The 27021-nt window shown below is 53.9% G+C and overlaps 1 protein-coding gene across 2 annotated transcripts in view; it reads right to left on the bottom strand.

Annotated features, from left to right (window-relative positions):
* The window catches only part of Ccdc85c (coiled-coil domain containing 85C), a 71614-nt gene extending 45314 nt beyond the window's left edge, over positions 1-26300 (bottom strand). The window contains exon 1 of one of the 2 annotated variants that reach the window (XM_075948463.1): positions 25326-26300. In XM_075948463.1, coding sequence (XP_075804578.1) covers positions 25326-26121 — 796 coding nt within the window. In that variant the 5' untranslated portion in view covers positions 26122-26300. The remainder of the gene's footprint in view (positions 1-25325) is intronic. The other variant, XM_075948462.1, reaches the window with a different exon arrangement.
* Positions 26301-27021: the final 721 nt, after the last annotated feature.

Raw genomic sequence — 27021 nt, 5'->3', positions numbered from 1 at the left:
CCCTAGTCTTCCCAAGGATGCCTCACTCTGTCCTGCTTACCGGATCCCTGGAGCCCAGAAGTAGGCCCTGGAATGCAACAGGCACTCAACAAACACACGATGAGATGACAGCAATGGCAGGGGCATCCTGATGACCGTGAGAGACACCACAAGTCAAAGCCCAGGACAGGGCTTGGTGCCCAGCACGAGGAGCAGTAAGGAAAGCAGCCAGCACACCCGGAAGCATCCGAGGACCCAGGAAAGACACCACAGTTCACACTGCTGACTTGTCCTGCAGTCATGGAATCCCCAGCCAGCCCGGCGCTGTCCAGACCACCCCCAGCACAGCTGTCATTTGCAGGGAACCTTGGAAAGCTCTTGGACAGTACACCACTGGATGGCCCTGTCAAGCACTTAGATTCTGGAAACATGAAAGCTAACCGCAAACCTGCAGTGTGACCCTGAGTCTCTCCAAATACAGCAGCCCAGCTTCAACAAGGGACAGTGCTGGGGACAGTGTCCAGGTCCCCTTCATAGAACTCTCCTCTATGCCATCCAGGGGTAGGACAGCTGGAAGCAATGTGCAACTCTTGGCCAGACATCCTTGGTGACAGAAGGGCATCAGGTACATGCAGGAGGGCAATGCTAAGACCGGAGGGTCTGCACCCTCTCTTCCTGCTTCCTCACCTCTGTAATCATGGGACTGAGCTGCCCCCTGCCCCGTGAAGGGCTAGAAAGACCCAGCCCAGGGTAACTGAAATTTCCACATCTGCAAAATGGGACTAGCCGAAGTTCTCATCCCAGGGATGGGCCTGGAAAAGCATCGGGAGGGACGCTGGCCATCCCGTGGTCATCGTCATTTTCACAAGCAGGGATTCTGAGAAGAAGAGACTGGCGAAGGTCATTGCACAGGTGCCATCATGGAAAGGCAACACTACCTACCGCCAGAGGCGGCCTTTCCAGCCTCTCTTGTGGACACCAGTGCTGTCCCCTCCTGTTTAACCAGTTCCACTCCGGGATCCTTTCCACCTGGTGGGACCACTTCCCACCCTCAGCAGGAGCGGTTGTCCTCCAACAGCAGGGCATGCAGGGGCATGTGGAGACCACCAGAGACTTGAAGAAGCACCAGGACTCCTGAGCACAGGACCTGTGCCCCTTAGTCATCTACAGCACAAACTCTCCCTGAAGGGCCAGCAGCCTCTGTGTGACATTCAGGGCTCAGCTGTCACCAACACCCAGACTCTATCTAGAGAGCCTTATCCTCTCCGGTCACATGCTTCCAAGGGTGACACAGAGACCTCGCCCTCAAAGATCTACAGAATGTACATAAACTGCCAGGGGCTGGTGAGATGGCTCAGTCAGTAAAGCTTGCCTTGCAAGCTTGAGGACCTAAGTTTGATCTCCAGAACCTACATAAAAAGTTGGCCTGGGCCGGGCGATGGTGGCACACGCCTTTAATCCCAGCACTCAGGAGGCAGAGGCAGGCGGATCTCTGTGAGTTCAAGACCAGCCTGGTCTACAAGAGCTAGTTCCAGGACAGGCTCCAAAAAACCACGGAGAAACCCTGTCTCGGAAAAAAAAAAAAAAGTTGGCCTGTTGGCACACCAGCATGGGGAGACAGCCTAGCTTGCCCACCAAGCTCCAGGCCTATGAGAGATACTCTCCCCCAAAACCAAGAAGGGAGACTGGAGAGATGTATGGCTCAGTGGCTGAGAACGCATATTGCTCTTGCAGAGGACCTGAGTTCAAGTCCCAACAACTACACTGGGCAGCCAACAAGTCCAGCTTTAAGAAGACCCAGTGCCTTTGGCCTCGAGGGCACCTACACTCACACGCGCACAGGTGACCCCAAGGCACCTGGAGCACTGGGAAGTCTCACCCCAGCATCACGGATAACGACTTGTCTATAGCTGCGTAGATGAAGTCTCCCCCTCAGCTGCTCTTCCACAGTCTAGAGGCTCTAGCAGCTCCTGAGACCATGCAACCATGTGCAGTTAGGGCAGAATTGTATACACATGGCTGGGAAGTGTAGGAGGGAGCAGCCGGAATCTCAGAGTAGGGTCCAGTGATGCTCTCATCCCCTCCTGTGAGGGAGCACCAACGGCCAGTCAGCTCATCCTGAGGGGCTCCTGCAAACTGTCTGTAGCTGCTGTTCCGATGAAGACGACATCTGTTAAGCTCAGAGGATAGCATTCTGCAACATGCTCCCGTTTGTCTTATTTGGCCTCTGACAGTCAGTGACTGCCCAGTGACTCAGAGCAAGGTGGAGAAACCTGGAGTGGTGTGACCTCAAGACCCAGGGTCCCCAGTAGTCAGTGGTAGGGCCCAATGTACAAAGGCTTGCCATGCAGAGGAAGAGCTTCAAAGGCCCTGCAGCAGGTGTGGAGTAGGGGGCCTGCCTCACTGTGGTTGGTTTGGTGATGTGTAAAGTTCTGTCTACAAAAGTCTGAACCATTTCCTCTAGAGTTGGCACTTCGCACGTGTCCTTCCTCAGGTGCCATCTGTCTTTGGTTTGTTTTAGTCAAAAAACTTTTATTATTACTTTTTGTTCAAGATAGGTTCTCACCATGTAACTCTGGCTGGCCAAGGTGTTATGTGACCACCTGCAGACCTTAAAACTCATGGTTCAGAAGCCATGGGGCAGGGAGATGAGTTGTTCCTGAGACAGCTGACCTGCACTAGTGCTGAACTGTGGATCAGAACCGGGAAGCGGTTTGTTCTGAGCAGACTTTCTCAGAGAAAGCTAAGCAAGTCTCCCAGCGAGCTGTGGGAATCCGAGATGACAGATCAAACCCAAGGTAACCTGTGGCGTCAACATAACCGTGGCACACTCGCAAACAGAAAAACTGCAGTGCAATGAGATACAGCAGGACTCTTCTCCTGATACTCCGCTCTCAGGAACTCACAGTGTAGACCTCATTCGCACTCTGCAAATTGGCCCAATAAACTCACAGGTTCCCCAAGCTGGACTTTGGTTTGTAATCGGAGCACTATAGAGGGAGGGTAAGCATTTGTTTACATCTCCTTTCATGGAAGAGACACTGACAGAATAACCTCATAAATAGTCTCTTTCGGGGCTGCTGGGTAGGAAGGGGACAGCAGAACTCCGAATCACCTCCCAGACCACAGCAGGTGCCCCTCTCTTCTTGCCAGAGCTCAGCTGCACCCAGCCCACCCTGATCCCACATCTGCCACAGAGTGCTCCACATTGACTTCGCATCTCCCTCTGTCCCCACAGAATAACCTCAAAACCACAACGTGAACTACAAAAGGAAGCCGGCCACCCAGCTCAAGGCTTCCTGCTGTGACGTTCAGAACCACATAAGCAGTGACACACTGACCTGTCATCCATGAGCTTCTCATGAGCCACACCCACGTCCTCACTACTGAGAGTTTACAGTAGACACCAGTGAGCACCAGTGGACAGAGACTGGCCCCCCAACACACATTCTCGCCTCCCTGGCCGGCCCTGCAGCAGGCGGGAGGACTTGAAGGCCAGAGTGAGAGAGGCCCTCCTGGTTCTGCTGTCCTTTGGTCTTGAGTCTGCGTCTCTCCCCTCACACAACTCACCACCAAGACTAAAGCGCTGACTGCAGCCCCTGGCACACAGAGCACAGCTCTGAGGGAGGGTGAGGGGAAGAAGCTGAGGCTCAGGGGCAAACTGAGTCTCCCTGGGACATCTCCAAAACTCCACTTCCTCAGCAGATTCAACAGACATATCATGTCGTGGATGCTACTACCATGAGGAAGGCAACAGCCTCTCCAACACTCTACATGGCTGGGCACCAAGGACAGGGAAGAACTTCAGCCCTTACAGATGCCTTTACAGATGCATGCTCTGGAGGCTTAGGGGACTGTCTACCACAGGGAGGCATCTCTGGGCTGATGCAGGGCCATTCCCTCAGTGGGAGGAGGGAGTGGGGGCTATGCTTCATCTTCATCTGCAATAAGAGTTTCATAAGCAATGGAAAAGGGCTGTGAGTTCTAAGCATGGACCCTTATGGGATGCATTGTTGGGGTACATGGTCAGAAAGCAGCTCCTCCACATTCTCAAAAGCTATGGGTTGATGGGAGAGCTCACTTAGGGAGCTAATAAGCACCCACAGGGTCACACTGCAGCACCTGCTACCTCAAACCCACGGCCCAGACACACCTCCTAGCCTATTAGTAAATGCTCACCCTGGGAAACGCTTGGAGAAGTCATTCATCCTAAAGGAAATACAGTTGTCTTCTCTCCCAATTACACGAGGTAAACTCCCAGCCCTGCCAATAGCCCAGCAGTCACAAGCATTTATCAAAAGGTCAACAAAAAATAGAAGCAATGGGGAGGGATGATTTTAGCCACTGCACACGACAAAGAGGTGTGTGTGTGCGCGCGCGCGTGTGTGTGCGTGTGTGTGTGTGTGTGTGTGTGTGTGCACAGGCCGTGGGGCATGCATGCGCACATGCACTATGATCAGGGTGGGTAAAAGCACAAATGTGAATAGACTTCATACACACTCACGCAGCAACAGAGGCAGGTGGAGCTACAGATATGTAGATCAGGGGATTCCTGTGCACGCTCACACTGATATCAAGGTGGGTGGAGGTGTAAACTACATGGATATCAAGACTCTAATCCACACAGCAACCAGGCATAGCTGTGCTGTGTAGGTGTCAGAACTACAACACACACACACACAACCTGCCTCTCCTTTACTGTCCCACATCCCCCTAAAATCAAGCCCCACAGCATCCTGGCAGTCCACAGCCATACTCTTCATTCCTGTTTTTGCCTCGTACTGAGCCAAGAGAAGTCCCAGGTCCCTAGCCACTAGGACCTTCTAAGGCAATGTGTATACTCGCCATGTCTACATCTTCAGCGAGTACACCAGTCCTGATCCCACAGTTAGGAGAAACTGGGGTGGGGCATGGCAAAGGGAATCCCAAGCCTCAGCTCAGCCCTAAGCCCAGAGCACCCACCCAGGTTCCAGGGCAATCCCACCCCTTTGCCCTCAGAACCCAGCCTCAATTGCACCTAGACAAGGAACACAGAGAGAAAGGCTGGCTGATTTGAGGACTCTTGTAGGCAAGCGAGGAGAACAGGCTGCCTAGGAAGGCATGGGATGGTCCAGCCAGTTGTCTAGCAGGCTTGTGGGTCTTCACTGGTCTGGAGACTCCCACCGCTGAGTCCAGAGTGACTGGAGAGAGACCCCACATACTGGCTCCTGCCGACCCCATACCTTGTTTCTCTGACAAAGGAGGAAATGGAGGTACACAGACCAGTTTGGCTACTGACCTGGGCTGGTCTGATGCTAGACACCACAACCACCACGCCACTTGCCCTGCCCACACCCATGGTCCATCTGACTCAGTCCCTCTACACTGGAGATTCAGAAGGGAAGATTACATAGTGACCCTAGCCTTGGGCTCACCCTAGCCTGGAGCCCCTATGCCAAGACAGACAGACAGATACACACACACACACACACACACACAGATACACACACAGATACACACACACACACACGAGAGTGAGCCATTTAGGCAGGGCTTGGTCCTTTAGTCTCAGTTGCACATTCCTGATGGAAAGCAGAGAACTTCCAGGAACTCAGTCAGCAAAGTGGCCACAGCCCTGGAACAGGAAGTGCCCAGCCTGTCCTAGGGACCCAGAAGGAAGGACAGCAGGGACAGCCTGGATTCAGCACCAAAGCTCAGCAGCCCAGCCACTCTCAGGGTCACCCCTGAGGACAGGGTGACAGACCAATTACAAGCTACATTGCCACCCTGGGAGTTCAGGACAGGGGCTTGTAGAAACAAAGCACAACAGACACTTGTCTCAAAGAGGTCTGTGACAGGCATTGAGGGAAAAGAAGGACTTTGGAGACACCCGTGGAAGAGGGTGGCTGGAAAAGTGACAAGAGGTGACCATGTTGGTCAAAGCTTAAAAACAAATGAGAATTTGAACACGGTGGTGCTTGACACATGGGAGGCAGACGCAGGCAGATCTCTGTGAGTGAGGCCAGCCTGGTCTACACAGTGAGGGCCAGGACGCCCAGGGCTACGTAGCAAGATCCAGTCTTTTAAAAAAAAAAAAGTGATACTCTCTAGCAAGAGGAGAGAACTAGAGGTAGAAGAGGTGGGAAAGGCCAGACCAGAGGGGAAAGGAGAACAGGGCTAGACAGTTCTTAGTTGTACTGGCATGGGGTCAGAGAAGCCTCTGTGGGGGAAAAGAGCTTGAGGCAGATGGAAGATGGCCTCCAACCTTGTTCCTGGGTCTCTGAACTGATGCTGAGGAATCCTGGAAGGGTCAGGTGCAGAGTGAGCCTCTGTTTCAGAAAGAACACTCTGGAAGGGTGAAATGAGGGCTGTGGGTAGCCATCCCAGGAAAACAGTGACCCTCGTAGAGGGTAGGCGTGAAGGGTGAAAACCCACTCCCAGTCTAGAAAGAGGGATACATACAGCCACACAAGTTCACAGAGGACCACACTGGCATGGGTTCTCCATGAGCTACCTGGATTGAAGAGAGGGAGGGGAGGGTAAAAACCCTGGGCAAGGCAGGGTAGTAGAGCCCAATCACCCTGCAGCCCAGGGGCAGACCACCAACTGCACACTGGCAAGGTCCTTTATGTCTATACCTTCCCACGTGGATGCAGCTCCTGAATATAAATGCTGAAGCTCTTCCTGAGAAGACGGGGGAAGGGGACAAGGGGGACAGAGTGGAGCCTTGGATCTAGGTCAGCTCTTCCCCTCCCCCATAGGGCTCACGGCCAAGCCCAGGGAAGCAGAAATCCATGGCCTAGGCGTGGGTCTGCCTGTCCTGGGTAGGCACCCACTGACCCCAGCCTAGGCAGCCTGAACAATGGTGCCTTTTGTTCCATGTTTCCCATTGTCTCCAATTCTCTCACCCGCCTGCGCCAGGGCCAAAGGAGGATTTCCAGGCGGGATTTCTCAATGGGCTCACAGAGAAACATCCTGTCATTAGGGCCTCCTGTTCATGGCCTTCCCTAGAAAGGCCACGAGGGGAGGGGAGGAAGGGAGCCAGGACCCTCTGGAAATGGCCCCAGATAGGAGCAGCTATTTTAAACACAACAGTCTTTGACCTGAGAAGGTGACGGAGCCTGGGCTGTGGCTAAGTGGTAAAGGGCACACTTAGCAGACACCAGCCCTGAAGCCCAACTCTGGCACCAAAAATTCTTCCCAAAGGTTGTTCAGTCCTCACCTGGCTTTCTTCATTACTATCAATCAGTGAAGATTCACAAATGGTCACAAGCCATCGATATCCTGAAAATCCTTGCTGGCTTCTCCCAACATGCCCAAGGATACCTGAGGATACCCAACATCTCCAGGGGGAAACTGAGGCTCACAGAAGTGGTGGACCTAGATCCAGATTACAGGGACAGCACAAGTGCACATGCACCTGCGCGTGCACACACACACACACACACACACACACACACACACACTGAGAGAGAGAGAGAGAGAGAGAGAGACAGAGAGAGACAGAGAGACAGAGAGACAGAGAGAGACAGAGAGACAGAGACAGAGACAAGAGAGAGAGAGAGAGAGAGAGAGAGAGAGAGAGAGAGAGAGAGAGAGAGAGAGAGAGAGAATGAGAAATGGCCTGCTGCTCTACCGGAAGTCGAGCTCTGTCCACTGGGTCAGGCTGCTTCAGACACAGAACCTCATGTGCGCTCCAGTTTAGGTAGCTCAGTCAGGTAAGCCCAGCAAGTGACTTAGAGAATGTCTGGGGACACTGGTGCACCACAAGGTAGTGACCATACATAAAAACAGGTACCAGCCCTGCCAGTAACCCGCTGTATCAAGCTGCCTAGCTGCAACTTAGCAAGTCCAGGTACTTCTCACTACATCTTAGGTGCAGCTTCCCTTCTGATCACCCCAAGGTGCCCAGGACGTGGTCCATTTACGTAACAGGACAAGAAGGTCACCCAGCGTGGTGTGCAAAAACAGTCATCCTAGCCAGGCGATTAATCCCAGCACTTGAGAGACAGGGTTAGGCAGATCTCCACGAGTTCAAGGCCAACCTAATCTACAGAGTGAGTTCCAGGACAGCCAAGGTTACACAGAGAAACTGTCTCAGAAAAAACAAACAAAAACAATTCCCCTGACGTGCTCACGTGAAAACAAACAGGGTGAAAATCATAACCAGCCCATACGGCAAAATCTGTACCTTTAAAAAAGATCATGAAGTAAAAACTAAGGAAAACCAGAGCAGGAACCCCAGCTGATACTACCTCACCAGTGTGGGCTTATTCCCCGAAGCAAACGGACCACTCTGATGTGAAAGCTAATAATATAATCTGGGAGGAGAGACACTGGGGACGCTTGGTACACTACCCTCTCAATTCTTCTACAGGTCTAAAAACCGCTCTGAGAAATAAAGTTTATTTTTAAGAGTGCTTCCTGGACAAGCATGAGGGCATGAGTTCAAATCTCCAGAGCCCTGTCACCCCAGCACCAGGGGAGGACGGGAGGACGGCTGGGTGGACTTGAGGACCATCCATCTTGCTCCAGCTTCAGAAGGAGACCCTGTCTCAAGAGAATAAGGCAGACAGTGACAGAGCAGGATACCAGCGTCCTCCCCTGGCCTCTGTGCACATGCAAACACACACATTCAAAATTAAAATAAAATAACATATATAACAAATCTATTACATATGATAAAATCTCATACAACATGAAGGGCAGGTGCAAGGTCAGATTCTCTGCACTGTGCTAGAGTCTGTAATTCTGACTTTGATGATACGCTATGTGCCCAACGATGGTGGCGCACGCCTTTAATCCCAGCACTTGGGAGGTGGAGGTAGGCGGATCTCTGTGAGTTGGAGACTAGCCTGGGCTACAAGAGCTAGTTCTAGGACATGCTCCGAAGCTTACAGAGAAATCTGTCTTGACAAAAACCAAACCTAAACAAAACAAAAACAAAAACCCACTATGCTTGCATGAGATGTTGCCACTGGTTGGATGGAGCTGGGGGATGGAGGGGATCACATGGTGGTGTCACTCTTAAGGACAGGAAGGATTATCGATGACTTCTAATTTCCATTACAAACATTTTCACATCTTCCAAGCTTTTCTACTGTGAGCGCTGTGCTCCAGAGGGGAAGATGACCCCATAGGTGATAAATCACAGGTGTGGGATAGGCGAGAGCCTGAGGCCTGATAGGAGCAGGTAAAGGGGGAGTTGGCGGGTCCACCCCACCTGGGAGGTTTGTCCAGCGTAATGCCCTGAGCATCTGATCATCAGACCACACCACCCTGCGTGCACCACTTCACACAGAGTTCAGACATGGAGGCACGATGCTTGTCACCCCACAGCCCAGACTGTGGCCCACCACACCAGCAGAGGTTCCGGCAACCCTGAAGCACCTACTAAATAAGCAAGACATGTGCTCATTTTGGTGAAGAGACGGGCACTGCCCTTCACAGAGCCAAACAAAAGCAAAGCCAACAGCTGGGGCATATGATGTACCAGGAGAAATGGACCATATGGGTTTCAGAGTCAAGAAACTTCTGAGTTCTCTCGGGTCTTCCTGGGCTAAAGAGAGATCCAGGCTAACTGACCATCACAGGGTTACCACAACCACACCAGAGCAGCACAGAGGCTGTCGGTGCTGATGCAGGAGACGGCTACTGCTTTAGTGTTCATAGACAGCTATGGTTTAAGAATAAGCTAAGTCGGGGTTGTGAAAAAGGAGCTTAACCATGTACGGAAGCGGAATGGGTAGGGTTAGGGAAGAGAAAATCATCAAGTTTCTCAGCCTTGAAAGGTTGACGGCACCACACACACACATCTTATTCATGGCCCTCATCAGCCCAAGAGAACAATGTGCAGAGATGGAAACTGAGGCACGCAGTTTTATGTGACTTGTCTGGGGCCACACCAGCAGACCCACAAACAGAGATCAGGTGCAAGGGCCCTCTCTACCTGGGTGGCAGCCTCAGACTGTCAACCAAGTCACCACCTCTTTCCTGGGACCTGCCCAGCAAGTCAGCATGACAAAACCAAGCCAAGAGAAGGCAGCTGAGTCGCAGATTTGGGGTCTCAAGTCGGCGGCGGATGGTGGGCAGCAGTTGGACAGAATCTTGTTCCCAGTTCACTCTTCCACGCCTTGAATGACACCCACACCATGTGTCAACACTGACTCCCGTGGTTTTGAAGCCCAAGAAGGGAACAGACTGGTCTGCAGGCAATGTCAGGAGCCTACAAATAAACCTCAAAGACAACAGACTCCTGGTGAGTCCACAGCCTACTTGATTAGACCAGGTCCCTAACTCCTCCAGGGCTCCAACAGAGAACTGTGCCCTGCTCTTCCTGCAGTGGAGACAGCCCTCCATCTGTCTCCCACACACAGCCAAGTGAGATGCAGCTTTGGGACTAGAGAACCAGACCACAGCAAGCGCCCGGGGCACACAGGTCCCATCTGCCACTGATGGCCTTCACAGCAGGTGGTATGGCCACTGGAGCAAGCTTGACCCAGAATCTGGAAAGTCAGGGTATTGAGCCACTAAAGCTCTCTCTCATAGTGGGGACACTGAGGCATGTGGTATGGGGATACACGATAAAGACCCACACCTGGGAACTCACCACAGCAAACGAGAGTAGCACAGAGAGTGAGATGAAAAGCATGGCCCCTTGTGTGAACATTCCCAAGACCAAGGTAGGTGTTGAGCCCTCCTCCCAGAGGCCCTGCTTGGAAAGAAGGCCCTGGCGCACCACACATGGTCTCTGCCGCTCTGAGGAGGACAGGTTGGCAAGGCTGCTCCTTCCACCACCCATGCTGTGGCCATCAAGACCCTGTGACTAAGGAAAGCGGTAGCCTTGGGCCTGCAGAGGGTCCCTACCCTTTTAAACCAGGGGTCTGCCTGTTCCCATAGACAAAAGTAGGGTGGGGTAATACCAACAGTAGAGGAATAGGCAGAGCAAGAAACCATACCCACTCCTCCTGCCACACAAATTCTCCATCGGGGCTGCTACGGGCTGTATGGCTCCTAGGGCTCTAAATGGGTCAAACCAACGTGGAGAAGCAATGGGTATTGGGATGACTTACCTTACACAGCCCTGCGTCAGGACAGCCGGGTTCCAGGCAGGACTCCCTGGGTGACACCCCAACTTCTCCAGGCCCCACCAGTCTCCCCCTCAAAGGCCCCAGCTCCCCATCCTTTGGAAATCAAGAAAGCACCTGCTACAGTCCACAGAACCTGCTTCTGCACCCAAGGCTAACAGTCAGAACAAAGTCTCCTCCAACGCCTCAGGTGGAGCTCTTGCTTGTCAATCCCTTTATTAGTTTTTAAAAGGCAGGAGGGGGAATCAAGAAACTGCATGCATGTACTCCATGACCTAGACCCTCAGAAATCTCAGCCGGGCAGTGGTGGCGCACGCCTTTAATCCCAACACTAGGAAGGCAGAGGCAGGCAGATCTCTGTGAGTTCGAGGCCAGCCTGGTCTACAAGAGCTAATTCCAGGACAGGAACCAAAAGCTACAGAGAAACTCTGTCTCGAAAAATCCAAAGATAGATGGATGGATGGATGGATGGATGGATGGATGGATGGATGGATGAAAAAGAAAAGAAATCTCTTAAGAGTCCAGTTCACCCAGGAGTGGTGGTGCTCGCTCTCCTTTAGGCAGGAGGATCTGTGAGTTCAAGACCAGCCTGCTCTACATAGTGAGTTCCAGGACAATAAGGAGACCTTGTCTCGAAAAAGAACAAATAAACAAACAACAGAAAAAAAAAAACAGTACACATCAGAGATGGAACGAGGACGCAGAAGTTAAGAGCAATGACTGCTCTTCCAGAGGGCCTATGTTAGGGTCCCAGCACCCACACTGAGCTGTCAAGTGGTTCACAACTCCCTGTAACTCCAGCTTCAAGGGATCCTACAACCTTTTCTGACCTCCACAGGCTCCTACTCACACATACACATAATACAAAAATAATAAAAACAAATCCTAAGGGAAAAAATGAGTCCACTATGGGTGACAGAACTGACCAGAACCAGGGACAGGAAGAGAGCTCCCAGCTCAATATGGCTGCACCGTCTAACAGATTCCCAGTTTGCTTGTGAAATACTGCCTTGGAGGTTCCAGAGGACAGGCTTGGGGTGAAGAAGACCACAGACTCTAGAGGTCTGGACAGACAAATCCAGGCAGCCCTGGTTCTCAGAACAACAAGGTCGGAGGCAAACGGAGGCCCACAGGGCCTGAGGATCCAAACGTCTGTTCCAGCTTCCCCAGAATGACAAAGGGTCTGCTTCCAGCTCTCCCACAGGCTCATCCAAACACACAAAAGCAGGACAGCGTAGCAGGCAGGCAGCCACTCTAGCCTAGAGTCCCTTACACTCAGCAGTCTCAGAGATCATCAGCCTCCCTAGGAGGCCCTCCCAGCTGCCTCTGCCCGCAAGGCTACACGCCGCACCCACCTTCCCAAGGCCAGACCTGCCACTGTGCTCCTCTGGTGGCCAATCGGCAGTCCCTGAAGGGCAAACAGGGATAAGAGTGCCTATGCTGAACACAGAAGGAGAGGAGGGGAGAGCAGGGCAGGCAGGACAAGACAGCCTTCCTCATGCATGAGGAGGCCAAAAAATGCATATGGCCCCTGGGTACGATCGTCCCATTTATTCATGGTCGTGTTTTCCCCAGTTTTAGTCATTCACAGTTGACCAGGGCCTAAGGACATTACGTGGAAAATCCCCCAAATAATTAGCAAGTTTTAAACTGAACTTGGCTCTGAGCAGTGTGATGAAATCTCACACGGCCATGTTCTCTCCTTGGATTTGAATCACACCTAAGAATCCCATTGGATATAGTACCCACCATCTCGTCTCCCTCATCAGTATGATACACTTAGTTCAGTACTAGCTGAGGCTTTAGGGACCTGCTAGGGGTCCTGTAAGCCCCAGAGGAGATAGATGGGTGTACACGTCACCATTTGGAGTCCAAAGTGTCTATGCACATATCACAGCCACGCCCCTCCCAAGCCTGTCTTTTTCACTGAGTTAAACAACAGCCAGGGCAGGTTCATATAACCGGAGAAAGAGAGCCTATAAACTATAAACACATTCAAAAGTTACCAGAGGCCAGGAGCACAGGAGCAAGATCACCATCCAATAGAAAGGGCCAGTAGGACGTCTCAGCAGGTAGAGGTGCTTGTCCTGGAAAGCCTGAAGACATGAGTTTAATCCTGAAACCCCACGGTGGCAGAGGAAGCTCCTGAAAGTTGTCCTCAGCCTCCACGGTGTGCCATGGTACAAGCATGACATACACACACACAAATGATGTGCAGAAAAAAACGAATGTTTCTTAAAAAGAAGCAGTGAATTTCCCGTTTTTATTCTCCCCTTGCCCTCCATGGCTGCTTGGCGGCAGTGACGGGGTACTGGCAGATGATGCTGTGGCGGGGTACTGGCAGATGATGCTGTGGCGGGAAGGGCAGAGGAAATCAAATCCTCCATGGATGTGGGTGCACGAGCAAATGATCCTGTGGTTGCTACTTCTGATTCTGGGTCAGACCAGGTTCCCACCTGGCTAAGCACTTGGAAAGTGACAGCCCAAGGCCAGGAAGTCAGCCCTAGCTACTGTAGGCCTGTAAAGCCCCAAAACAACAAGATTGGGGCACGGGGGGAGGGAGGAGATACTACTGTACTACTGGTTTGTCTGGACAGGGAATGTGGCTAATCTGGGAGCAGCCACCTAAGTGAGGCTCAAACCAAGAAAGGCTTGGAATTCTAGATCTTTCTCTAGTTCCTCAAGGGTCTCTGAGTACCAAAGACCTGATGCAACTACCTCAGCCCACAGATTAGTAAAGTGAGACCAGGGAAATTGGGGAGACTAAGGGAGAAATAAACCATCATGAGAAAGAAACTCATGGTGAAACTGGGATGAAAACAGCCTAATGCTAAAGCCCTCCTACACACATGCACACACTTAGTGATACACCCCTACACGCACACACACTCATTCACACACCCCTACACATACACACTCACTTGCACACACACCCCTACACACACATTCCCCTACACACACTCACTCACACACATCCCACTACACACACCACTACACACACATTCATTCATACACCACTACACACACCCCTACACACATTTACTCACACAAACCACTGCACACACATTCACTCAATGGCACAACCCCTACACACACACACTCATTCACACACACTCACATACCACTACACACATACACACAGGTCACCAGGGTAGCCTCCAAAGACAGAAGTGGTGAGGGGCACACGTCAGTAATAGGCATACATGAGGCCTGCTGGGATGTCCAGGATGCTCAGCCGGCTCAGGACACCTGGCGGCTCCACTCTACCGCCCTCTTCCCACCCTGTGTTCTGTGGGGTTTCCTGAGTGTGAGCTGATTTCTGTTTTTCCCAGGCCTTGGGCTCACTAACCCAACACCTGTGGTCTTCATCTGTTCTGAGCCACAGGCCATGATGAAAGCTGTTGGCTGTGTCCCTGGGACAAGGAAGGAGTGCACAGTCTTTACAGAAGCTTGAAGTGTGTGTGTGTGGGGGGGGTCCCTGAAGCCTGTCATTCCCCCAACAAAGGGTCTCTGAGGTTGACCCAGATGACAAGCTACAGAGGCCACTGAGCAATTGGTCAATGCACACAGATTCAGACAAGGAAGACAAGGAGCAGCAGAGTAACCCCAAAAGTTAAGGAAGATTCCAGTATCCCTGACTACCAAAGGAGTGCCAGGAATGCAAGGACCATTGGCAACCATCAGGAGGTCAGTCTTCCCCTTCCCCACTCCCAATCCCACCCCTGCCTCTTCCTGTTCACAAAAACCAAGGGGCTTTTTTTCATACAGGAATCCGACAGCATTCAGCTTCCCTCATTCTGCGGCTGCTCCCAATGCCCACAACCAGGCCAGCACCCAAGAGACAAGCTCCTAACTGGTGGGAAGGGGTGAGGGGGGTCTGCGGATCAAAGAGTTGTCAGCTTTAGAGACTACCTCCCAAGGTGAAGATGCTGGAGGACGGATGGGGCATCTGCCCACATTCCTGGAGAGGCTCCCCCAGACTCTCATGAGAAACCCCCACACTTAACGCCAGCAGCACTGGTCATTCTCAGGAAAATCTGCAGAGGGGGCCAGCTGAGCAGGGCAATGCCCTCAGGGAGAAGGAGAATCATGAGGGAGGGTGTGCAGTAGAGAGTACTAGAGGCCTCCAGGGCCACCAACACCAAGGAGCCATCCCCCTGCTCCCACCAGGTTCCCTCCACTTCCACAGAGCAACTATATACACAAAGTGTCCCGCTCACCCCTACAGTCTGTAGGATCCTGTGTCCAGTCTCTCTCTACGCTACATCACTGAGATCAGATCAATGTCACCCTGAAACACAGGCACACACACACACGCGCGCACACACACACACACACATGCGCATGCGCACACACACACTCACACACACACACACACACAGCAGGCCCAGCAGAGCCCCAGGTGTGGAGTCTAATGGACTCATCACCAGAGACAAGATAGAGAAATGGCGACAGCTGGACCCTGGGAGCTCATCTAACCCCAAGAGGGGTATGCCCACTTGCCAGTCACAGCCTTGGCCACCACGGGTAATCAATCAACGGCAGTGAGAGCCAGCGACAGTGTGTCCAGGACACACTCTCCTCTAAAAGGGAAAACTGGGCAGGCGGCATGCCACTGGCCTGTGTCCACCCCTTACCCCGTCAGTTTACAAACCATTTTCTTTATTTTCTGATACTGCACCCTTCTTGGCCTCCTTTGAAAAATAAAAAGTTGGCAGCTGGGGATCAGTTGGCTGAGTTCTGGAGGGGACCCCGGGAGCCAGGGGACCCTCTCAGTGCTTGAGCTTCCTGCAGACATATGGCCCCCAGCCACGACCTACACATGGGCAAGCCTGGCACCCACTACCACATGGTGCCTGCCCTGACCCTGGCTCAGGACACAAAGGCTTCCCATGAGCACATATCCTGTGCCCGGCCGCCTCAAGGACCAACCTAAGCCTCTATGAAAAGCGTGCAGGAGCAGAAAAGAGACATCATAGAAGGGTCTGAGGTGTACCCGAACAGTGAACAGGCTTAAGACCAGAACTCCAGGACCCAGGATGACAAGTCACTGAAGTCTCCAAGTCCAAGCTCAGATGTCCCAATTTGTGTGGCAAGTGAGAGTCACAGAACCCAGGAAGAGCGATCTCCACCAGCACAGTCCTGCAGAGCCGTCCAGGGCAGGCTGTTCTCTATCTCCATGTAAACGGGGCTCGGCGCACACAGGTGCACTGCTCACTAGATTGACGCTGCCACCTGGGGCAATGATCAGCTCAGGGCCACAGCTGAGAGACCTTGAAGCAAAGCTGGCCAAGGTTCCAGCAGGGAGTATGGGGACACAGGTCAGAGGCTGGGGCCCAAATCCACAGGATACAGGTGGCCAGGAGGGTGGCCAGCCACCCCAGAATGGACAACCAGAAGCAAAAACTCAGACTGGACAGAGAGAACCGCTATTGCTGCCAGGAAGCCGGGGAAGGGTAACTGGCACACCCTGAGTCCCAGGGGATATCTGTCAGAGGGGCATCAAACGCTACAGGATGGAGAATACTAACTCGAGCCACCTTTCACAGGGTCGGCTACAGGGAGCACCAGAAACTCCAGTCCGTGGTGAGCTGAGCTTTTCCCCCACCCTAGAGAGGAGAGCAGGATAGTAGAAGGGCGGGTTTTGTTTTATTGCTTTGGACAAGGAAACACTAGCCTGTTTGCAGAAAAGGATCTGGGAGAGACCCAAAAGGAACAAAAGGAAGGAGACATTGGGGGTGGGAGGGGTGTCCCCACAGGAGGAGCTGACCTAAGGGCAGAGGAAGGGAGGCTTGTTGTGCCAGCTAAGACAGAAGGGGCTGGAAAAGTAAGACCTCCTTACTCCTGGACGCGCACAAAGCTGAGGCGGCACACACATTGCTCAAATATGGGACACAGAAGAGGGCAGGCATACGGGGAGCTTCCCATTGTCCCACCAGCTACAGAGCGGCATTAAAGCAGCCAAGCGGCTGGAAAATGGAGCCTTGGCCCAGGCGGTGTGGCCGGAACCTGCCACAAAGGGCCACTCCCAGAGAGGGCTCATTAGGGAGGCCAGCCGGTGCCGCACATGGTGACAGGCGGGTGCATTCAGGGCCCGGACACAATCAAGCCCTTGTGACAGGGAAGGGAGCAGGGTGCTTGCTGGAGCCTCTGGTTCCTAGACAAGAGCAAGCCTCCTTCTTGCCTTACAACGTGGAAGCTGACGGAAAGACAGATTTGGGGAGACAAAGAAAGAGATGAATCCCCTGACAGTGAATGTTCTATTTCTGGAAATGGGTCGACTCCTCTCAATAGCTGCCATCTCGGTGCCACCGGCCCTGCCTGCATCTGTCCCCTTGAATATAGCCTAGAAGCTATTACCACTCCCTTCAGGGCAGGCCTGTCTTGAGCATTCGAGAGGCAGAGCATCTGTGCCCAGCTATAACTTAAGAGATGTTGGGAGGGGGGCGGTTACAAGCTGACCTATGTATAGAGTGAGAAATGGTCCTGGCTTTCTGCAGCTGCTTTCAAGCCCTCAGCTTGGGGACCCACACAGCACAGGTCAGTGAGGGGGCAGCACAAATCAGCTTGCCTCCACCTTGAACTAACACTGGCCTCTGCCCCACCCACACCCACCCCCCATGTCCCGGCCTGGGATGCCTCACCATAGGCCAGTACTCTCCGGTGACTGACCAACAGACAGAACCCAGCTCAGTGGCCCCTGTGGGTCCTACAGGACTCTCCAGAGTCTCCCATAAGGACTCAAAAGCTGCAGCAACTACCAAAGCCCTGGTACCTGCTCTGAGACCAGACCCAAATAAGAGGTTCTGTTTGTTTGCTTGTTTGTTAGACAGGTAAAATGGCTGGCGCACGCCTTTAATCCCAGCAGAGGCAAGCAGATACCTGCAAAATCAAGGTGGCCTGGTCTACATAGTGAGTTCCAGGCCAGCCAGAGATACATAGTGCGACCCTGTCTAAAAAAAGAAAGAAAGAAAAGAGAGATGGGTGAGGAACCACAGACGAAAGCAAAGAGTGCAACATTACAAAGCAAAGGTATGCTTGTACACACACAACAACCTTGGCAGGTTTCATTTTTTGGAAAGAGATAAAGACCATTTGGTGCCAAGAACAGTAAATGCAAGGGGGAAAAAAAGGTAGGTGACCAAAGTGGCTTGGCCTCTATCCAATTTAGAATATGAAAGGGTGCTCGCCAGCCTTTCTACCTGGACCCTCATCCCTGGCTCCAGCACTGAGTGCACACCTGTCTGTACTCCCAAGGACTAGACAGTGCCCACGGCTGCACTCTACTTTCAGGAGGGCTGCAACTGCGGGAAGGGGAGCAGAAGCAGGCTTCTCAGCCCCAGCAAACAAACCTGCGCCAGAATGGAAGTCAGTGTTGCCCTAAACTGGACACCTTAACGCCTTTAAGCAGAGTGCGTCAGAGAGCAGAGGTCAGAAATTCCATCAGGCCCTCAGGAGGAGTGGTAACCCAGAGTCCTCCCGGCAGCCTGAGTCCTGTCCCAAACTGAGGACCCCTAGGGCCCAGCTGTTGTAGGGGCAAGTAAATCATCTTCTCTTCGCATCACAGGGGCACTAATTTGTAGCCAAAACACAGTTTGAGAGCCAGCCCCATATCCTCAGTGCTAAGTCTGAGTCAAGAAGACCGGGACCCCAGGCTCCCAAATAGACAGGCCCAAGGGTGGGTCTCCTTCCCTCCCAGCTTCCTCCTTAGAGCCAGAGGATTCCACACAGCTTGCTCAGGGTTTCCGGCTCTTGCTGCCGAGGCATTTCCTCCACTCCAAGGCGCCAGCACTCTGAGTGACATCTGCTCTAGGACAGCATTGATGGGGGGGGGGGCAGGGAGAAATGACCCAGCAAGGCACAGAGTGCACCCAGCATTCTGAGTGGCATCTGCTCTAGGACAACACTGATGGACGGGTGTGTGTGTGTGTGTGTGTGTGTGTGTGTGTGTGTGTGTGTGTGTGTGTGTCAGGGAGAAATGACCCAGCAGCAAGGCACAGAGTGCACCCCGCTCTGCACCCACAGTGCCAGGGAGAGGGGAAGGAGCTGAGAAGACAGTAATGCCAGCCTGACAGGCCATCTGAGACCCAGAATGAAGGACCAGGAGGTAGGGTGCCGCCTCTAGGGTGGGGCCTGTACCTTAGTGAAGTAGGGCCACGCAGCATTTCCAGAGAATCAGCTGATGAACGGGCACCACTCCAGGTCTTCCTGCCCTCCTGCCCAGAGAGCGGGAGACCAGTGGGGACGCTAAGACTGGGCACCTGCCCCTAGGTGGCCCAGCTCCCTGTCTGTCCAGAACTATACGCCTATAGGAAGTGAGAATGTAATAGGGACCAGTTTGGGGGACAGCTTAGAGGAAGTGGTGGGGCTATCCCTGACTTTAAGATCACGAGAACAGAGGCTGGAGGGATGGCTTAGTGGTTAAGAGCACCTGTTGCTCTTGCAGGGGACTCTGGTTGGGTTCCCAACACCCGCATGGTGGCTTACGACCAACTCTAACTTCAGTTCCCAGGGGTCCGACACACTTTTTTGACTTGCACTAACACACAGCACACATGTGGTACACTTACACACTATGTAGCCCTGGCCGGCCTGAGCCCCCAGGGATCTGCCTGAATCGGCCTCCAGACTGCTGAGAAGACAGCCTTTATCACCACATCCATTGAAAAGCTTTTAAAAAAAAAATCCATCCCTTTAGGAAAGAATTTTGTTCCCATCTCCAAGCCTTGTGACTTCAATTGGGGTCACCTTGTCCTCAAGCCTCAGGAAAATGAGAACAAGCTACCTATGTTTCTGAAATGTCCCCGCCCCCAGGACAGCCCCTGCATAGGTCACAGACCTTGATCCTAGCATAAGCTTGGTCATGCATCCTAATCATTCTGTAATGGGGAGAGTGCCGGTTGAGATGTAGATATAGCATCTCCCACAAGTGTCTGACCCGATGTCCCTGGAGCCTAGGACCACCTAACACTTCACGTCAGAGGTCCAAGGAGGCAGGGGGCGGGGCTTGGAGCAGACAGCCTAAAGCAGAGGTTCTTTCCTATGGCCACTGCTAGAGTCATGGCCATCCTGGGGGTCCCGAGCTTCTTGCTCCTGCCCTTAGCCTAGCCTACAGGACATCACCAGATGGACGCTACTTAACTACTAGTCCCACGCCAGATGACATGAATCACTGTGGAGGCACCAAGAACTTCAGAGTATAGATGCTCATTAAAGGTATACTAATGTTTCTCTTCCTGCTTAAAGGGCCAGCTATGAGGTCAGCTCCCACTCTCGGTTGCCCTCCTACCCCTCACAGCCCTTCTGTGGCACAACCCAATGCGTGGGCATCTACAAGTGCCACCAACAGGAAAGCTCGTCACCAGTGTCCAGGCAGGTGATCACACACCTCCCCTAACAGAGGGCTCCTCGCTCTAGAGGGCACAAGACTATTCATTTTCCTGACTGACCTAGGAATCACCGGAACTTTAGAGCTTCACCTGCAGGGCTGCACACAGCACCAGGCCCAGCCCCTCTGAGGTGATTTTTCCCATGATGCTCTAGTTGCCACCTTCAGAACTTAGCCATTCTGCTCCTTCTTGACTATAAGCCATTTTTCTTCTGTTCTCTAAGACAGGACTGGCCAACAGGACTGGCCACAGAGGCTCCACTCACAAGCGTGGGTTAAGGGGTTCCCTACACACACACCCAAGTAGTACTTCCTAGCATAAAAATGGGATCCAAACAAAAACAGAAGCCAAAGACTCCTCCTTTAAAGGCCCAGTTACAGGAGCAAGATATCACAAATGAGGAGACTGAGACCGAGAGGGTCAGTAAGTTATTAAGGTCTCCGATCAGGTAGGACAGAGCTCATTCCACTCTCTTGATCCTGGAGCTGGAGCCCTAGGCAGCAGGTTGCACAGAGATGCCTTAAGGTCGGCACTGGGAGTTCCAGCTCAGAAACAGTCCTTTCAGGCTGCCACACAAGGACACTTTCCCACCCTCAAAACTCAGTCATGTTTCCCATTATGCAGATGAATGGTTCAGGAACTTGCCTAAGGGTTTCAAGGAACTGTCTAAATGACTGCTACCACAGGCAAGGTGTATGCAGAACACAAGGCAGGTATGTGAGCCTGGGCAGTGCACACACCTGTAATCCCAGCATTTGGGAGGTAGAGGCAGGCAAAGCTCTTGAGTTCCAGGACAGCCAGAGCTACACAGAGAAACCCTGTCTTGGAAAAAAAAAAAGAAAGCAGGTATGTGTAGGAGCTGGCTTCTCAAAAAATACTCCAGTCATGGAGCAATATTCCACAAAGTTCATGTCCCAGGAGCTCAGAGACCTAACTCGGGCCACGCTGTGGTAGGCTAACCTCTGTGATGGGAGCCAGACTGATGTAGGAAGTGAGAAGGAAAGAGGAAGCCAGGTGGAGGAAAACTGTGCAGAGGAGCCTTCTCTCCAAAAGGGAGGCCAGAAAGCACCCCAGAGAACTGATCTTTTACTGCATGTGCCCTCCCCCAACATGGAGCTCACACATGGGCTGCACCAGCTAACACAGAAGACCCGGGACTCACTCCAGTCACCTTGAGAGAACCAAAGCAATGCCCAACACCTCTTCAGGCCTCAGTTTGCCAAAAAAGCCTCCTGGAAGCACACGGTAGCCCTCAACAACTAGCGAGTTCTTCTTTGTGGTGGATGTGACCTGCTGAGTGGGTCACCTGCCTGTGAATGCCTGGGGCCCTGAGGGCCTAGCACCCCAAACCTGTGGACAATCAACCTCACAAACTCCCCTACCAGAGTCAGGCTGGGAGAAAAGGGAAAGCTTGCATAACCCGCCCATTATCGCCTCTGACCTTCGCTCCGGGCTGGCAGGCTCATTAGTAGAGCCCAGAGGCCTCCCGGAAAAAAAGACCTATTCACTACCAGCTTGCTCTGTCTTTTTTTAAAGGCCCAGACCACCCCCTACTCCACCCTCCCAAAACCAACAAAAGCACAAATGGAAGAACAAACCCTGCTCATTTTGAGGGATTCAGAATTTTAACCCAAACATGGAAAGATAAATGGCAGTCACTTACTCACAGGTTTGCTGGGGGTTCTGAGTTAGCTGCAGGGGAGCAGCTAACTGCTGCTGGGGGGGGGGGGTGCGGGCACGCCCAAGGGCAGGGCATGGGCAGCTAGACCAGAAGGATGCGACTGAAAAGGCTCTCTTTTCTGACGTATGTGTATGTGTGTTGTTGTTGCTGCTGCTGCTGTTGTCCTCATGTTGAACAAATGTTCTACCCCTGAGCTATACCCCCAGAGGGAAAATGTCTGAAACCATTTCACTTGGGGAAAGAAAAGGGGGCTGAATTTCTGACGTTTACATCGTCTCACCTACAGGACAAGATTAGAATGCCAGCAAGGCACCCTACACCTTCAGCCAGACAGGAACCAGCCTCTCTAAAGCAGCCTAGCGCCCAACTGCCCAGTGCCCGCCCAGCGTCCGCCACTGCCTGCCTGAGAGACCTATTTGCATATGCATTCAGAGACTGGCCAAGCCCACCTCAGCCAGAACTGCCTTGAATACAGATGATCACCTCCACCAGGACCCCTCTGAAGCCTTCCAGACACCCTACAGGGCTGTGGGCACAGCAATACTGGTCCCCCAGAGAAGACTGTAGAGCCTCGGTTCCCCAGCTCAGCAGCAGGTGCCATTTACGCACCACACACGGAGCTCGGAGGCGAATAAGCCCACAAGCAGTCTCAAAGACAAGGAGACTTTGGAAGAGAAAGCTAAACTGTGCTGGCAGGACTTCCAAGGCAGATTCTTCCAACCACTGCTGGGACCACTGTGGGCAGGTGTCAGCCTCACTGGCTTTCATGGAGTCCAGGGTTCTGTGGGCTTCTCTAACCTTCTAGAAGGACAGAGAGGCAAAATTAACCAAGTTGCCCAAGATACACGAGGGAGTCAAGATGTCTAGACCCTGTGGATAACTGGGTTCTCAATAAGCCACTCTGTGGTCACTGATAAGGAAGTAACACTTCCCAGCATGGGAGAGAAAAGGCACAGCCAGGTCAGGAATCCCAAATAGGGAGGCATCCCTGCTATCTAACTAACAGGAAAGCAAAATTGACAACCACAAGGGCCTCAAGTCATTCTTGGCGGAAACTTCGATGGCCCTGGTAGAGATCCCAGCAAGACAGGGCTGGGGTCCTCTCTGTGTGCCACCCCACATATCTGTAAAGCAGGGCTGATGCAAACTGCCCCGGGTTGCTGTGACTACATGTCAAGATCAGGCACTAAGCCCAGAGTGACTCTACTCTGGCACCACCTGAACTCTCTATCTCTCTCAGCTCAGTCCGGCTCTACAAAGCCAATGCAAGGCTTCAGGTCCCAGCAGAGAGAAGCCCAGCTTTCCTTGTTTCCTGGAATTCTGCGCACATTAGAGGGAAGATATCCCATGGCCACCCACTGACTTCAAGAGACAAAACGGAAAAGAACAATCCGGTGTGTGACTGAAATTTGTAACAATAATGCTGAGTTTTCATTTCCGTGTCAAAGCAAAGCTTGGCTACTACAGAAACCTGCAGCAGTTTTGCTGCAAGGAGACTGGGGGGGCAGGGAGGATGAGGTCTGTAGGAAACTGGACACTTCAGCCCCTACCCATCCCCAGAGGGGTGGAAAACCTGCAGGCTGGCCAGGTCCTTCGGTGTGGCTGCATTATTCACTACTGCAACTGGAACTCTGGGCCAGCCCCACATCTCCTAGATCATCTGCAAAGAGGTGGAGACACAAGCAAGGCAGTGTCCTGCGGAGAATCGCTCTGGTCAAGTGCCACTGCTCGATTTCCCTAACTGCAAAGACTCCCCTCCTTTATGATGCACTTGAGAAAATCAAGACCCAGAACACTGGCCCTCCTAGAGTCCCTAAGAGAGGGGGAAACGAAAGAGATACAAGCACTGTAAAGAGGGGCAGGCATCCCCAACAAATTGAGCTGTAACTCTGCAGATGGAGTTGACAGAGTAGGTGAGGACCTGTGGATGAAGTGTTACAAAAAGAAACCGGAGTTCCAGGGGTAGATTGCTAATCAGTAACAAAGTATCCATCTAGACCCAATCCTTTCCTGAACTCAAATGTTCTAGATAGTAAATAAGGAGGAAACCTCCCCCTGTCCTGCACCCGGGTGACCTGTGTCCACCCCAACATGCCTGCAGAGGGCTTGGCCAGGAAACTAAGAAAAAGCTTGGTTCTCAGCTCTAGCTGTCAGGTTGGGGGAAGAGTTCTTCGAAGCTTTGATAGTGCCTGGACAGAGAGAGGCTTTGAGGAGAACAGAAAGGGTGGGTTATTCTCCGCTACCAGGCAAACAGTTCAGGCAGAAGCAGGTGCCACCAACACCGGGAACTAAGCTTTCAAACACTGTGAGGAAACAGGGAAGGGCAGTATCTGGCAGTAAGGAGAGGAGGGAAGCTTCAGGGTAGGGATGGCTAGGACACAGGGCCTATGGCGGAGACACCCTCAGCACCGGCAGAGCTGAGCTCCCCCCACACTCCAGCCACATATGACCCGGGCACTTCCTGTAAGATGATCAAGCTTATAAATCTCTTCAGGGGCATTATCTATCTCCACCTCACACCCACCCTGGTGAGGCAGGAATCAGCCTCTCTGGCTTAGAAGAAGGGAAGCAAGGAAACTGAGGCACACTGAGAAGTCGATCCACTCCAACTATATCCCCTGGGGAACATTGTAGAGACCAAGTTGAAAAAGGTGTCCCAACCAGTAGTGCAGGATTTATGGGAAGCCAGGAAGCCTCTCTAAGCCCAGGGCGCTCTGGCCCAGCTGCCTCAAGGTCTTACCACCAGTGCCAGTGGGTCGGGCCAGCCCAGTCCAGGATGAGATAGGACTACAAGGAAGCAGGGGAGGAAACTGGGCTGGAAGAAAGCACAAACCTACAGTGCAGCTGTGGGCGCTGCCTGGGTTTGAGGAACATCTGTGGTTCCAAGAAGGGAAAATTCACTTGCTTCAGCTCAGGAGTCTTTCATAGCCTTCCAAGAAAAACTTCCCTCTGCCCACAAGTGTTTTCAGGGTGGGATGAGAGACACCCTTAGACTGAACAGGAGTGGCAGACACTAATACAAAAAGCTGTAGGTACGAAACTTTTCTGCGGTATCAGCTAGGCAGGGGCACCACCATGCCGGATGCTCCATTTGCTATGCCCGCTGCGGAGGGGTCTGGAGGCGGGTCCCCACAATCCCGAACCTGTGAGGTGTTCAGGAACTATAGTTTCACAATACCCCTAGGCTTCCGATCCGGGCGCGGTGCTTACCGTGCAGGCCGTTAGGGATGCTTCGGTGGTGCGGCGGCGCCGACAGGTCATCCAGAGACCGGTGCGTGGCTCCGGCCTTGCCGTCTGGACCCTTGTGCGGCCCGGGGGGCAGCAGCGCGGGTGGGACGTGGTGATGGTGGTCCGGGCTGCCGCCGCTGCCCGCACTGGACGTACTGCTGCCGTCGCCAACGTCGCGGGCCCCTGAGCCCGCCGCGCTGCCCGCCAGCGGCCCGCTCAGGCTAGCCTGGCTGTCTATGGAGCTGCGGGAACCCGCGCCACCGCCGCCGCCAGCGCCCCCCGCCGCCGCCAGAGCCGCGCGCTCCTCGTCCAGCAACAGCACCAGCTCCTTCAGCTCCAGGTTCTCGCGAAGCAGGGCCTCCTGGCGCGCCTCGAGCTCCCGCAGCTTCTGCTGCGAGCGGGCCACCTCGTGCCACACAGCGCCGGCCGCGTGGCGCCCAAAGCGCTGCCACTCGCGCGCTAGCTTGCGCCCCTTCTGCCGGTCGTCGTCCAGGAAACAGCAGAGCTCGCGCAGCTCCTGATTGTCGTCCTGCAGCCGCTGGTTCACGTCCTTGAGGCCGCGGATCTCCAGCAGGTGCTGCTGCAGCCGCCGGTTCACGTCGCGCATCAGGCCGCCGTGCTCCAACATGAGGCCCACCTTCTCGCCCTCGGCGCGCCGCAGCCGCCGCGCCAGCTCCTCCTTGCTCCAGCGCAGCAGTTCTTCGTCCGGCACCTGGCTCAGCTCCTCCGACGCCGCCGCTGCAGCCGCCGCCGCCACCGCCGCCGGGGGCTTCGCCATGGCGGGGCCGTCACCGCGACATCGCCCTCGCCCGCGCCGGGCCGGCGCTCCCCGCGCCGGGGCTTCTCTGGGCCCGGCCACGCGCGCGCGTGGGGCGGCCGGGGACGCGTGCGGCCCGCCCCGCGCCGCCTCGCGCTCTCTCCCGCAGCCCCCGCTCGGGTCACCCGGGAGCCCGCGCGTGCCTCAGGGCTCGGGAACGGGGAGGGTGGCTGCGTCGGCGGCCGCGGTGCCCGGGCTCTCCCGGCTCGGGCGCAGCAGGCGGAGGCCCGCCCCCGGCCCCGCTCCCGGAGCCCCAGCCGCCCCGCCCACCTCGGGCGAAGAGGGGGCGGGGCGCCGCAATCGGACCCCGCCTCCGAGAGGGAGGTGAGCAGCGGCACAGCCGGCCCCCGAGGTTCCCCTACGCGGTGCGACGGCCCGCCGGGCGCCCTGCCAGAGGCGCGTTCGAGCCGTGGTCCCGCCCTTCCACCGGTTTAATTGGACCGGTCCGGGGGTGTGCGGGAGGGGCGGGGCGCGCGCGGGGGATGCCGCAACGATGGTTTCGTCCAACCGTGAGGCCAAGCCCCCTCCTCCCCCGGTTCAAGTTTCTGCGCCCGGAGGACGCGGCCTGGGCCAATCCCAGGACTACAAGGCGGTTTTAAAATGCAGGTAGGGCTGGGGGGTGGCGGGGACCGGTGGGAAAGGTAGGGCAGGGCTTCCCTTAAAGGAGACGCGCGAAAATGAGCGTGCCCCCCCCATCAGACCCGCGTCCCCGACCCTCCTTTTCTCATTCTTAATAAACAAATGCCCACCGGGTGGGCGCAGCTCCCTTCTTTTTTCCCGGGAGCACCAGAGTTCGGTATAGTCCGAGAGAGGAGGAACAATAGGACCCTGATGTAGGGGTCGGACAGAGCTGCTCTTTGT

This window comes from Microtus pennsylvanicus, chromosome 14 (assembly GCF_037038515.1).
Source record: "Microtus pennsylvanicus isolate mMicPen1 chromosome 14, mMicPen1.hap1, whole genome shotgun sequence".
Classification (NCBI taxonomy): Eukaryota; Metazoa; Chordata; class Mammalia; order Rodentia; family Cricetidae; genus Microtus; species Microtus pennsylvanicus.
This window is presented reverse-complemented; position numbering and strand designations above follow the sequence as displayed.